This window comes from Zonotrichia albicollis, chromosome 1 (assembly GCF_047830755.1).
Source record: "Zonotrichia albicollis isolate bZonAlb1 chromosome 1, bZonAlb1.hap1, whole genome shotgun sequence".
In the NCBI taxonomy this organism is placed as follows: Eukaryota; Metazoa; Chordata; class Aves; order Passeriformes; family Passerellidae; genus Zonotrichia; species Zonotrichia albicollis.
The window spans coordinates 144,568,531-144,582,129 of NC_133819.1; the positions used below are offsets into that span (position 1 = coordinate 144,568,531).

The 13,599-nt window shown below is 46.5% G+C and overlaps 1 protein-coding gene across 2 annotated transcripts; it reads left to right on the forward strand.

Annotated features, from left to right (window-relative positions):
- Positions 1-576: 576 nt before the first annotated feature.
- On the forward strand, positions 577-4,766 carry MYC (MYC proto-oncogene, bHLH transcription factor). Of its 2 annotated transcripts, none has more exons than XM_074556980.1 (3): positions 577-983; positions 1,869-2,574; positions 3,616-4,766. In XM_074556980.1, the coding sequence occupies exons 2-3, from the start codon at positions 1,884-1,886 to the stop codon at positions 4,188-4,190; spliced, it is 1,266 nt and encodes a 421-aa protein (XP_074413081.1). In that variant the 5' UTR covers positions 577-983; positions 1,869-1,883; the 3' UTR covers positions 4,191-4,766. The 2 variants fall into 2 exon arrangements, with proteins under 2 accessions (XP_074413081.1, XP_074413076.1); XM_074556975.1 differs by lacking the exon at positions 577-983 and adding an exon at positions 997-1,361.
- Positions 4,767-13,599: the final 8,833 nt, after the last annotated feature.

Consider the following 13,599-nt stretch of genomic DNA (forward strand, 5'->3'; position numbering starts at 1 on the left):
CGTGGGGCTCTGCCTCCGCCCCCTCCCGGTTTAATCCTCTGCAGACGCCGGCAGAGGCGGGATAATCAAGCGGAGACCGGGCTGGGGGGTGTCCCAGCTACACACGCTCCTTTGTGCCGGCAGCCTGCGCCTCACCCGCTGCCCCTCGGGCACCGCTCTGCGCTCTGCTCGCCCCGAGGTGCCGGAGCCTCACCCAGAGGGGCGAGGGACGGCTGAAGCCCCTTCCCCGCCGCCGCCATCGGGGTTACCGCGCTCTCCCTTGCGAGAACGCCAGCGGGAGGAGGGGAGCGGCGAGGAGCTGCCTTTAATCCCTGCTAGTAATTTCATTTTTTTATTTTTTTTTCTACTATGTTTACTTCCGACCTCTCCGTGCGAGGCTCGTAGTAAAAGACAACAACAAAAATATAGTAAAATAAATAAAAAGGGCCGCGGAGCGCGGCATCGCCTTCTACCGGCGCAGCTCGCTCTCTCTCCTGGCCGGCGGAGGCGGGGGCAGAGCGCGGCCGCGGGTCTGTGCGCGCCCAGGAGCGCAGGGGGCGCGCAGCACCGCGCCCTCCCGCGGCTGAGTGCGGAGCCTGCGCGGCTGCCGAGGGCGGGCGGGAGCGCGGTGGGGCCCCGCGGTGCTGCCCCCGCCCCCGCCACCGCTCCCCCGCCCCTCGCCGGCGCTTTAAAGGAGGAAAGCAACTAAACTTCTATTGTACCGGCCAGCGCGCCGCGCCGCCCCGGAGCAGCGACCGAGCGAGCGAGCGACAGCGCCGGGAGGCGGCTGCTCCGCCGCTCCGTGGGGTTTATCAAACCGTAGTGGGAGGAAGAGACATACGTTCTCCCGGCGTTTTGTCTATTTTTTCTTTTTATTTTTTTAATTTTCCCCCCGTCCTTTCTGGCGGTTCTTTTTATCATCTATCCGTTTTCCCTTCGTTGTTGCCGCACCGCCTGCAATAATCGCCTCGCTACGTCTCGCAGCTAGCGCGTTGGAGAAGCCGGTGAGTTGCGGGGCTCTTCGCTTCCCATCACTCGATTCCCGCGGTTGTGGCGTTTGGATTGACACGGGCTGGTGACACCCCGGCTGCTGGCGGGGCTGCGCTCCGCGGACGTGGATACCGACGGTCCCTCCCGACGGACGCTCTCCTCTGCTGGGGCTCCGGCGTTCCCATCCTTTTTCTTGCGCTCGGATTTTAATTTAATTTTTTTTGGGGGGAGGGGAGCATTTGCTTCTCGCGTATGCGCGGGCAGGGTATGGTTGCTACATATATTGCTTATATGCATATATATATATGCGGATATGTATATATATATATGACAAGATTTGGCAAAGTTTGCCAAGGTCGCTGCTTGTCCCCGCGCAGTGCCAGCACGCCCAGGTGGGTGGCTGAGGAACCGCCCGGCTCCCGGCTGGAGCCGCCGGGCGCTCGGCACCCCTTCCCGCCGGGACGGGGTGCAGGGATGGCGCTGCGGTCCCGGGAGGGAAGGAGCTCCGTGCCCCGTGTGAGCGGCAGCGGCAGGGAGCTGAGCTGAGCCCAGCCGAGCCAGGCGGCCGGGCTGCCGCAGCCCCTCCGGGGGAGCGGGGAGGGTGGTCCGGGAGCTGACAACCGATCCCTCGGCGGGTCAGGTCGCGCCTCCCGATTGTTCCGCCGCGCTTAGAACGGAGTGAAGGAGGGTCGTAGGTTTTTTTTTTTTTTTAATTATTACTATAATTATAATTTTTTTTTTTTTTTTTTTTACTAAACGCGACTGCGCATTTCCCTGCCGGCACGGTGTGCGGAGCCGGGAGGGAGCGCTGCGCGCCGGGGGCCGGTAGCTCCACCGCAGCCGGCGAGAGCCGACCCCCACGGCTCACCGGGTGCCCCTCTCTCCCCTCCCTCCCGCAGGCACCAGCCGCCGCGATGCCGCTCAGCGCCGGCTTCTCCAGCAAGAACTACGACTACGATTACGACTCTGTGCAGCCCTACTTCTACTTCGAGGAGGAGGAGGAGAACTTCTACCTGGCGGCGCAGCAGCGGGGCAGCGAGCTGCAGCCCCCCGCCCCGTCCGAGGACATATGGAAGAAGTTTGAGCTGCTGCCCACGCCGCCCCTCTCCCCCAGCCGCCGCTCCAGCCTGGCCGCCGCCTCCTGCTTCCCCTCCACCGCTGACCAGCTGGAGATTGTGACCGAGCTCCTCGGGGGGGACATGGTCAACCAGAGCTTCATCTGCGACCCGGACGACGAGACCGTCAAGTCCATCATCATCCAGGACTGCATGTGGAGCGGCTTCTCCGCCGCCGCCAAGCTGGAGAAGGTGGTCTCGGAGAAGCTGGCGTCCTACCAGGCTGCCCGCCGAGAGGGGGGCCCCGCCGCCCGCCCCGGAGCGCCGCCCGCCGCGCCGCCGGCCCCGCCGTCCGGGCTGGCCGCGTCCCCCGCCGCCTCCGGCAGCCTCTACCTGCACGACCTGGGCGCCGCCGCCGCCGACTGCATCGACCCCTCGGTGGTGTTCCCGTACCCCCTGAGCGAGCGGGCCCCGCGGGCCGCGCCGCCCGGCGCCAGCCCCGCGTCCCTGCTGGGCGTCGACACGCCGCCCACGACCAGCAGCGACTCGGGTGAGTGGGAGCCACGCGTGCTCCGGGAGGGCGTGGGAACCGCGCGGCGCCGGGGGCTCCCGGGGTGCGGCTGGAAGGCAGCGCACTCCCGCCTCCCTCCGCAGCCCCCTTTTGCCCCCCTCCCCGCGTGCGAGTTTTTTTTTTTTTTAAATGCCACGTTTGCGAGGCGCGGAGAGTCCTAGCCAGCTTATTTCCTGGAAAACCAGCCCAGTTTTTCCTCCGGGGAATAAGGGAGTGAAAAGCGGGGGGGGGGAAATATAAAGAAAGTGTAGGAGGGATAAACTTTCATCGTGGGGTCCCGATAAGGTTGGCTCCCGGTTTCACCCGTGGCCCGGGAAGGAGTTAACTCCAACCCGAGAGCCGCGGGGAGAATGTGCAGTCAGGGAGGTGCTAGTGAAAGTGACTGCAGGGGAGTGAATGGGGCTGGGAAAGTTTTAGAAATGCTTCCTTAGGTATGTGACAGCGGGTTCCGCTCCCTCGTAAATCTGGTTTGCAAGTGAGTTTCTACCCAAAGCGCTACAGCCTTCCCTTTTTCCTTTTTTAAAACTAGTTTTCTTTTCTTTTCGCCCCCAGACTCCCTCCTATTTTCCACAAATTAACAGATCAAGAGAGATTCAGAAATTGTCTCTGAATACCCATGTGTGTTAAGTAAGCTTTCTTTTAAGGCGTGGCCAAAGCCTTCTAAATCCATAATTAAGGGCAGCTTGAGTCTGGGAGCTTTATTGCGCTGTACTGCTGACAACCGAGGTTAAACTTTCCTACTATCTTTCATGCGCTCGACATTACGCAAGATCATTACAACTTTTTGAAATCAGGCAGCCAGGGTTTGGACTGCAGTCCATGTGTCCTATTGCACTTGAAGCGTTGCTTCCTTAAAGGGAAGGCTCTTGGGGAAAGCCATGTCCAGCATCGTGAAATAGATTTAAGAAGGGTTTGTCATTGGGTTCCTCGTTGTGCAACTCAGAGTAGCCATCCCTTTACATACAGTAGTCTTGAGAGTGCCTATATACAAGTTATGAATTTTTTTTTTTTTTATGGCAGAAGAAGAACAAGAGGAAGATGAGGAAATCGATGTTGTTACATTAGCTGAAGCAAATGAATATGAATCCAGCACAGAGTCCAGCAGCACAGAGACGTCAGAAGAGCACAGTAAACCCCACCAAAGCCCACTGGTTCTCAAACGGTGTCATGTCAATATCCATCAGCACAATTATGCCGCTCCTCCCTCCACCAAGGTTGAATACCCAGCTGCAAAAAGGCTAAGGTTGGAAAGTGGCAGAGTTCTCAAACAGATTAGCAACAACCGAAAATGCTCCAGTCCGCGCACGTCAGGCTCGTCAGATTCGGAAGAGAACGACAAGAGGCGAACACACAACGTCTTGGAGCGCCAGAGGAGAAATGAGCTGAAGTTGAGTTTCTTTGCCTTGCGTGACGAGATACCCGAGGTGGCCAACAATGAAAAGGCTCCAAAGGTTGTCATCCTGAAAAAAGCAACAGAGTACGTTCTTTCCATCCAGTCGGAGGAACACAGACTGATTGCAGAGAAAGAGCAGTTGAGGCGGAGGAGAGAACAGTTGAAACACAAACTTGAGCAGCTAAGGAACTGTTGTGCGTAGGAACTCTTGAGCATCACTTAGAATAATGCAAACTAGACTGAAACTATGGTAAAATATTAATGAATCTAATATCTCTCATGAACTATGTGATCCATCGAGTATGGAACTATTGCAACTGCATGCTGTGCGACTTAACTTGAGACTACACAACCTTGGCTGAATCTCCCAAGGGTTTGGCCAGAACCTCAAAACTGCCTCATAATTGATACTTTGGACATAAGGGATGATGGGACATTCTTCATGCTTGGGGATGAACTCTTCAATTTTTTTTCTTTTAAGATTTTGTATTTAAGGCATTTTTTCATACGAGAATCCAAAAGAAAAAAGTTGTCCCCAGTTTGCTGTATATATTTACACATCATATTGCCATGTAAATACCTTTAATAAAGCCTTTATAGAAAAATGTGCAACATTAATACGCAACAGTTGTGGCAACTGGATTTATACTTGTCTTGAACTTCTGTGCCATAACATTTCACAATTTTGTTTTTTATTTAAGTACTTTTTTCCTTTTAAAAATGATTTTTATTTTGTTTTTAGATAAATAAATATTTGCCCAAAATCTAATTAGCTAAATCCTGTGTAAAGACTTAACTTTGTCTCCCACTGTTGTCATTAGATGTCTATTTCCATGACATTGCTTTTTCTGTCATCCTGGCAGTGACCTGACTGAAGTTAAAGGGGGATTGGACGAGGGGAAATGGTGATAGTTTTGCAGCTTAGTAGGGACTGGTTTCTTGCTCCCATTCCATCTCTAATTTCAGTGGATAAAATTGTCAGTGTAATGTGCCCTGTCAATTCAACTTGCCTTGCCACCAGGTCCTCCATGCAGGTGTGGTAGCAATGCCTGTGTTGGTCATGGTCAGCTGCCTGCTGAAAGTAAAGCTGGAGTGGTGCATTTTCTCACTGATCACCCCAGTATGTAGGCTCTGCATTCCTTCCACATACATATAATTACATTTTCAGGGCATGACCTTCATTCTGCACTAGGGACATAGCCATGTACTTTGAGGGCTGCTTTGTAGTAGGCTCACCTTAATTGCTTCCTGTTTGATTTTAACAGACGTTAAAGAGGATAAGAAAATAAACTGAGATGGTGAGTGTTGAAGTGCTTAAAACAACAGAGCGGTTTCCCTTTTTAAGTGCTGAAATCAGCAGAGCCAATCTTGGTCAAACACCTTAACACTTTATTAATGTGAATAGTTACTTGGGATTTCAAGGGATACAAAGTTCAAGGACACAGAAAAGGGAGCAAAGGAAAAGGAGAACTATTTCTCACTTGAAGAATATGCTCAGACAGATTCATAACATTTGCCAGACATATTAAATAATATTTACATTCAGGACTTGTCTCATGATCAGCCTCTGATGGGCCATAAGGCACTTGCTTGACACAGCTCCAAAATTAGATTTGATCTTTTCTCCCCTTTTCACCCTCTTAGCACAACTTCAGTCATGACTTCAGTAACAAATCAATGAGCCCTTTGATGTGGAGGAAGAATGTGTTTTTCAAAAACTTGGGCCTTGCACTTTTTCGATTTTCATAATTCCCGTTAAATACATATTTGCTTGGCTTCTGACCATTAGAGGAACAGAGCTGCCAGATAGCACCAGTGCCAGCCACTGAACAGGGACCAAGGGTGCAGGTTGTCTATTGCTTTTGGGTTCAGAGAGGGAAGAATGATTGGGTGTGGGTTTATGTGGGATGGGGCAGGTGGCACTATGCAGGCAGGGTAGATGCCAGAGGTCTGCTCTGCAAAGCCCTGGGTAACCACCCCAACAGTCCTCCGTGAGGGAGTTTGGAGAGAAGGTAAGTGTGTAAATCCTATTTGATGGAGGGCTTTAGGTGTTTGAAGATTTCTTGGGGGGAAAAAACCCCCATTATATTAGAAAAAGAGGACAAAGCAAGGCTTTTCTCTTAACTTTTTTTGTATCACCCCCCGTAACTGGGTTTATAGAAGTGGTCCGCAGTTGTTTTTTTCCAGCATGTGATTCAGATATTCACTTATAAGGAAAACTAATTAAGTGAAATGAAACTGTTAATTGTATCTGAACTGTAAATCAGAACAACTTGCAGCTATGAATAACATAAAAGTTCTGCCTTTTATTAGGCAGGATATCTAATTTTAAAAATACATTCATTTTATGTGCCTTTTGGTGTGCTTCCTATTTTAGATATTGCTTCAGAACAGAAGCAAGATGTTGTTGAAGAATTTATAACTGCAACCCCATCCTCCAAAATAAACCAGGAGGTGTAGATCCATCCACAAAAACTGAAAAATATGTCACCTTTGAGTTCCAGTTTCATGTGTTAGCAAAGCCCCTGGCTTCTTTCTGTTAAATGAGGCTAGAACACAATGATTAATGAACCTATTCTTATTTGTCAGCTTCTTATATCATTTGGAGAACAGTTTTGGGGTTTTTCTTCTATCTGCAGAAGGTCCTTAGTATTTTGATGAATAGGATACTTGCAGTTATTTAATTTCTTACTCTTACTTTTAATTGAGCATCATCTTGCCACTGTCCTCTGGAAAACAAACCATGAACGTGATCTCAAATTGCCACTCTAAAAAAATACAGTTTTGTGGGGTGTCACTTCATAATTATGGCATTTCTTACTTTGTTGTAGGATTGCAAAGCACCTGAATAATGCAATTAAAAAAAAATAAAAGAAAACATCCGGTGGGTTAAGAAACCTCTTCTGGTCATTAAACTGCTGCTGGAATAAAGAGGAATGTGGCTTCCTCTTTCCAACTCCTCGCCAGAGATTAGCACATTCAGAAGACACAGACATCTCACAGGAGCTTCTGGGCTGGATTCAGTTAGCAGTGCACTGTATCTGGATAGGAAGGTGTTGGGGTTTGCTGCTGTTTAGGAGCAGTAGGGAAGATAAGCTTACCAAAGCAGCATCTGAGCCTTGAAATGAAATGTGGAGTTTACAGCTGTTATGTGCCAAACAGCTGTACTGAAACTCTACTTGAAATACTTGAAAGGAACATTTTTAACTTCACTTCTCTGCTCCTTTACTTTTGCAGGACACCTGAAGCTACTTCTCTTCCAGAAGAACTTTAGGCAAAGTGTGGCATCCAAGAAAATTGGAAATAAACCATCTGGTGAAAATAAAATTTCCTTTATCATTTACCCTCACTGATTTAATTTAATTAAATACCAACTTTGAGGATTCCATCTTAATTTTTATTCTTGTGCTTAAATTTTGTCTTTGCGGCCAAGTCTTCATGTGAATGGCTTCAAAGTTTCAATACAGAATATGCTAGGGGAGAACAGGGATGTATAAAAGAACCCATGTTGCTTGATTCAGCTCACACTGGAATCTGTAGAAATTCCACGTTTCTTCCAGAGAAACAGATTTGTGCCAGTGGAGGATGCTCTTGAAAATTTTATCACTACCTATAAAGAAATCACTTTACTTGTCCCTACGTAAGCACTCTTGCTCATGAAGCACTTTGCAACCCTTGCAGGCAGTTGAGAGATGGCAAACATTTCATCAGAGTTGCATGAAAGGGAGAATTTCAGGTAAGTGGACTAGAATAATGTTAAACTGGAAACAAGCCAGGTCACTGTAGCTGAAATCTGAATTTATTCAAAACAGAAAGTGGAGGTGGTTGTTTCATCTACAGAAATGAACCAACTTCTAACATGGTGGATTGTTTTGTTTTGTTTTATTGATTTGTGTTAGAATCATCTGCCAAGAAATTAACAGAAAAATAAAACTGAATTATAAGTGATCTTAACACAGGCAGGTGGCTTGGGGAGAGATTCAGGATTTACTTCCCAGCTTAAAAGTTTGCTGTTCCTTCATATTAAAAGGACATTTATGGGAGCTTCTGAAAAAAGGCTCTGCTGAGACTGAGAACTAAGCCCTGGTTTCCCCTTGTCGTTGTTTTCACGCAGATGAGACCTAAACTTGACTAGAAAAAGTGAAATCAAGAAATCAGATAGATAAGCTGCAGAAACCAGATATCATTTCCAGTACAAAACATTTGATGTTCAGCAAGTTTTACCTACCTTCATATCAATTACTCATCTCAGGCATAGCTGTAAATGTCAGTGGGGACAGGCTGTAAAAAAAATGTTATCCAAGATTCAGAGTAGCTGCTAGAAAGTCAAAGGGGAATTTTTTTCCCTAATTTAACCAATAATCTTCTACATGGATCTTGAGTGTAGGGAAGGTGCAAGAATTTGGAGCACCTTGCTTATAGCAGTGGACTCAGCCGTGCAGGCAATTCCCTTTATAGAACCATAGAATTGTTTAGGTTGGAAAAGTCTTTCAGATCATTGAGTCCAACCACTAGCCCAGCCCTGCCAAGTCCACCAGCAATCCATATCCACAAGTGCCACACCTACACATCCTTTAAATCCTTCCAGGGATGGTAGGTCAGCTGTCTGTCAACCAAGCCCCAGGTCCTGTTCCCCTGGGCAGAAAATACTGGCCCCAATACTGGGCCCTGGGGAGCACCACTTGTAACATTTAACTCCACTCACCACCACTCTAATCCAGCCAGATTTTTACCCAGTGCACATGTCTAAGCTACAAATGCCCAGTTTTTCCAGGAGAATGCTGTGGAAGATGCAGTGGCAAAGGCTTTGCTAATGTCTAGGCAGACATCACAGCCTTTCCTGCATCCACTAAGTGGGTCACCTTGTCATAGAAGGAGATCAGGTTGGTCAAGCAGGACCTGCCTTTCATAAATCCTTGCTGGCTGGGCCTGATCCCCTGGTTGTCCTGTACGTGTCAGGTGATGTCACTCAAGATGATCTCTCCATAGTCTTCTCTGGCACTGGGATCACACTGAGGGCATATAGTTCCCCAGATCCTCCTGCCATCCCTTCCTGCAGATATGCCTCATCAAAGATTTGCAGTCACTGTGCTTCCAGGGGGGAGCTGGCTTGGGTGGGACCCTGGCCAGGCAGTGGCAATATCACCCTCAATTGGTTTGTACTATAATACAGGCATTTTTTCAAGTCATTTCAAGCCCAAGCAGCTTGTCTTCAAGTGTGTCCAGACTCCACCTTCCTAGCAAATGAGATTAATTTTTTCTGATAATAATGAGTATGACCTTTGGTGCTGAATAATAATACATAAGAGAAAGCATTATTGGCCACTTGCCAAAACTATTTAATATTTGTAGTTACTGAGCAAACCTTGCTTCAAGTTGCCACCAATGCATGGGAGCCCAAGCTACAATGCATTTCTCCATGGTTGTGCTTGAAACCATGAGACACAAGGGAGAAATCACTGGCTGAGAGTGAACCCCACAGCTCAGGCTGGCTGAAGGATCTTATTCCCACAAGCCCTGTTTCCAGCTTCCAGCTTGACACAGGAATTGTGGAGCTATTCTTTTTTCTAGACAAGTCTGGGAGAGAACAGCTAGTTCCTGACATTATGTGTTATGGAGATTACATTTTATTGCTAAATTCACCCTTCACATATGTCTGTCTGTGAATCTTGCCATGGCTACTTTTCTGTTGAGTACATTTCCATTTAAGGCAAAATCTTTCTTGTCACCATGTGTAATTTCCATTCCATGTCCCAATTACATGGAATTATGTTTTCCAGACAGGATCAGAAAGAAAAAAAAGTAGAAATAAGGATTAGATGCAATAACTGAAGAGATTTGAAAATAAAAACTGCAAAAAATTAAGCAATCTGACTGGGTCATAAAGAGTTCCAATCAGAGAAATTAACACTGCTTGGAACTAATGAGCTTCATCAGCTTCCTTCATGCTAATTTATCCATGAAGAAAGAGGGGAAAAAATTTACAGGGATTGTGTTCTATATACAGCAACTACGCGGGCAAACACCCCAAAGTTCTATGGGCTGAATTTTGAGTGTTCATGATCAAATACACAGCCCCCAAATACACAGCCCCAAAATACAGAGCCCCAAAATACATAGCCCCAAAATACATAGCCCCAAAACACACACCCCACTACCCCAGCCACGTCCCCCTGGCTTCCTCGGGACATCCCCTGCATCTCCGGGCTCGCAGTTGCACAGCAGTGCTCCCGTTTCCCGGCACATTTTTCTTCCCGGCACCACACGTGTGCAAGGGGCTGCTCACAGGGGTGCAGCTGCCAGAGCCAGAGCTTCTTTTCACTCCTTTTTCTCCCATTAATCTGCTCCGTGACGACAGCAGAACCAAACAAAGCCTCTCGGTGCAGGTAGTTCCTGTGATCTAGTGCCCGGCTGAGTGTCTGACAAAGCCTTTTTTGGCCTGGGACCAAGGCCCTGCTGTGCTGTGGATGAGTTAGGGGAGAGGGATCAGCGCTGCAGCCCTGTGGATACAGCAAATGTGAGCTAAAGGTTCGTGTGCTTCCCTCCCTGGGCACGGAAACATCCCCACCCTCCCTCTCCTGAATAATAGTGTGTCTGCAATACCAGGTGGGGTCCTACCCCACATCATTTAGGTTTCAAATTTATTCAGTCTTGTTTTATGTAGTTCATTTAGGTTTATCCAGTGTGATAAACTGCCAGGGCTTTTTCCTAGAACTATTTATATTCTCATTTGACTGCACTACAATAGCTCCTTAAGTAATTTTGATTTATTCACGTGTGTCCCAGCAAAGAAAACCTGCTCTGTTACAACTGCTATCAGGGCAAGGCTTTCCAACAAGAGCTCTTCAGAGAAGCTGATGTTTAAGGATCTAAAAATATGGTGAGGATACTGGATCAGACAGCAAAGTTTCTGTCAGGGTTGTCCCACTATTCTACACTTTGCTAATTTACTTTTAGGCTACATTTTGAAATCATGAATAGATTAATAAACTGAATCTATATTAAAAGGATGCAACAAAATATATAGAGAGCATTTTGCTATAAACCATGTTCCATGAACATAAAACATCCCGGGGAACCAAATGTGATCCATTAGTTTCTGAGGAACTTGAACAAAGATGCTTCTGGACTGGGATGGCTTTTCTACGGTGAACAGCATCACTGTAGAACCATTGCAACAGACCTTTTAAATATCAGAGTGTTTATAGTGTGTAAGTGTGATGGAGAGGAGAGAAAAAGAGAGTTTTGGTTTGGTGGTTTGTTTTTTTTTTTTTTTTTGCTTTTATCAACTAAGTATTTTTCATAGAGATTTTACCAAAAAATTCCATCAGCCTCTAATAGTTCACCATGTACTGGCTGCAGACACTGAGATTCACAATGGATTGAGAGAAGAAAAGCTGTATTATTTTGATAAATTGTGCTGTTTTATAATATTAATTTGATCTGAAAAATTCCTCTCATCTGGGCTAAAGCAGATTTTTCTTTGGGCACACATAAAATCTTATTATGTGTTCCCATTATCGTTCATCATTATGGTAAAGAGTAAGATAATACTGTATTGTGCCTAGAGTTGAACACTTTAAGGGAATAAAAAGGCTATATGAATGTCTTATGAAGTGATTGCAAAATAAAATTGACATCAAAGTGATTCGACTATGTAACATATTATTCCCTCCCTGTAAAATTGGATTCCTGCTGAAAATCACTTTTCTTTTTTTGCATTTGTGAAAGAAAAAAACATAGGCCTCTTGCCCTTATGGAACAATACAGCATTTTCCCATGTCTACAAGGGCAAAAGTATGCATCTTTATGTGTACTTTTATTTGAAATTTATTAATTTTTGGTGCTTAATTAAAATTAATCCAACCATTCCCCATTCATTTCAGTGAGCTGTCCTAAAACTGAGACCTGATTGTGGAAGCCGAAACAGTCAACACATACTGCAATAGCATTAAGGCAGCTCCAGGGGCCAAAATAATCACCAGATATTAATGCCCTGCTTAGCAGCTGGAGCAAAATATCTGGAAGGGAGGTGGCTGCCCCAGAGGTCTGTGCAGATGCTCTGTGTGACTTGGCTGTGGAGGCTGCCCCATCCTCCAACTCTGTTTCAAGCTCCTTTTTCTTGACACTGGTAGCCAACTTCCCATGCATGTCATGCATTCATATTTGGTAATGCTGCTTTCCAGAAGATTTCAAGCTCAGCTGATGTTTCCATGAGTTTCCTCTGTAAATGTCCCTGCTGGTGGCCCTTGGGGACCTTGCTTGCAGGAGCAGTAAATCCCACCAAAGAGTGCCGGCCCCCGGCAAGTCACAGTGTGTCCACACAACACCAAGTACTGACCTGGTATGAGCATACTTTGCCTGTTCAAATCTGTTTTAAAAACTGTGAATGATAAAATTCCTGCCACAATTTATGAGAAATTCAGTGTCCTACCACAGTTGCCCTAAAGTCCTCATGAATACCCCACAGTTTGCAGATCAGTGATGGCATTGATATGAATTGTTTTAATCCTCCTGGATGCTCCAGCCATGCATGGTTTCAATTTTGTGACTATGAGGCCACTGTAACTTATTTATTCCCTAATATAGTTGGCTCTGTGTCAATCAGCTTTCAGCTGATACCTTCCTTTGTCTTGGTATGCATTGGGAGCAACATTCTGGCCTCTTCATGAAGCACCACACAAACCATGAAACACTTACTGACTCTGGCAGGGACATGATTACAACCTTAGTTTTGCAATCTTTCTTTAATCTTCTTTTAATTAATTTAATTCTGATATCATTATCTAGATTGCCCCATTCATTCAGCATCACAGCATCTAGATCTTCATTCTCACTGGCAGGCTTTGGTAACTTTGCAAATGGGGCAGCTCTATCTCCCATTTCTACCTTTTGATCTTTACCAACAACCTTCCTTTAATGTCTGCTGAGCTCAGCCTTTTATCAGGAGGAGCACTCCACCCTCCCTGGTAGAGGGGCACTGCTCTGATCAACCGTAGGCATGCAGAGCTGAATTTCCACCCTCTGCCTCTCCAGCTGATCCTGCTGGCCCATCTTGGCTCTCCAGCCAGTTTTAAAACCAGTTCAACCAAATCAAATTTAAAACTGAAGGGTAGACAGGATTTAATAAAGTTTTACAGCCCATTCAAATTTAATGAGTTTCAGGACCTGTGTCATCTCTGGCTGGGGATTTCTTTTGGTAACTTCCTTGGATGGACAAACTTTGTAACCTGGAGCTTGCAGCAGGCACTGTAGGTTAGGACATATATAATCCATACTCGTTTTATTGTTCCATTTACTTAGGTTTATGAAAAGAGCTCAGCTGTTGCTTTTTTTTTTTTTTGCTTAGTGTCATGAAAACACCGTGCCATTTGTACAGTTAAATGGAAAGGTCCAAACTATTCCATGTTTCTATGGCTCAGTAGAAAAGCTGTCCCCTCTTCTGCTTGGCCTTGGTGTGACTGTGGCTCAGCTGGTGTGTAGCAGGGACACAGTGAAGAGGACAGACACTGCAGCCAGGTCAGAGCAAGAGAAACCCAGGGGTCAGGATGCAGACTGGCAGGACTTGTACCAAGATCCCAAATCCATCTCATATAATTGGGATAAAAATC

What these genes read in the sequence shown, in the direction of transcription:
- MYC (XM_074556975.1), top strand. Translation starts at nt 1,275, where the DNA reads ATGCGGATATGTATATATATATATGACAAGATTTGGCAAAGTTTGCCA. An exon ending in CGCAGTGCCAGCACGCCCAG is followed by an intron (nt 1,362 to 1,868) that starts GTGGGTGGCTGA and finishes TCCCTCCCGCAG; the next exon opens with GCACCAGCCGCCGCGATGCC. An exon ending in CACGACCAGCAGCGACTCGG is followed by an intron (nt 2,575 to 3,615) that starts GTGAGTGGGAGC and finishes TTTTTATGGCAG; the next exon opens with AAGAAGAACAAGAGGAAGAT.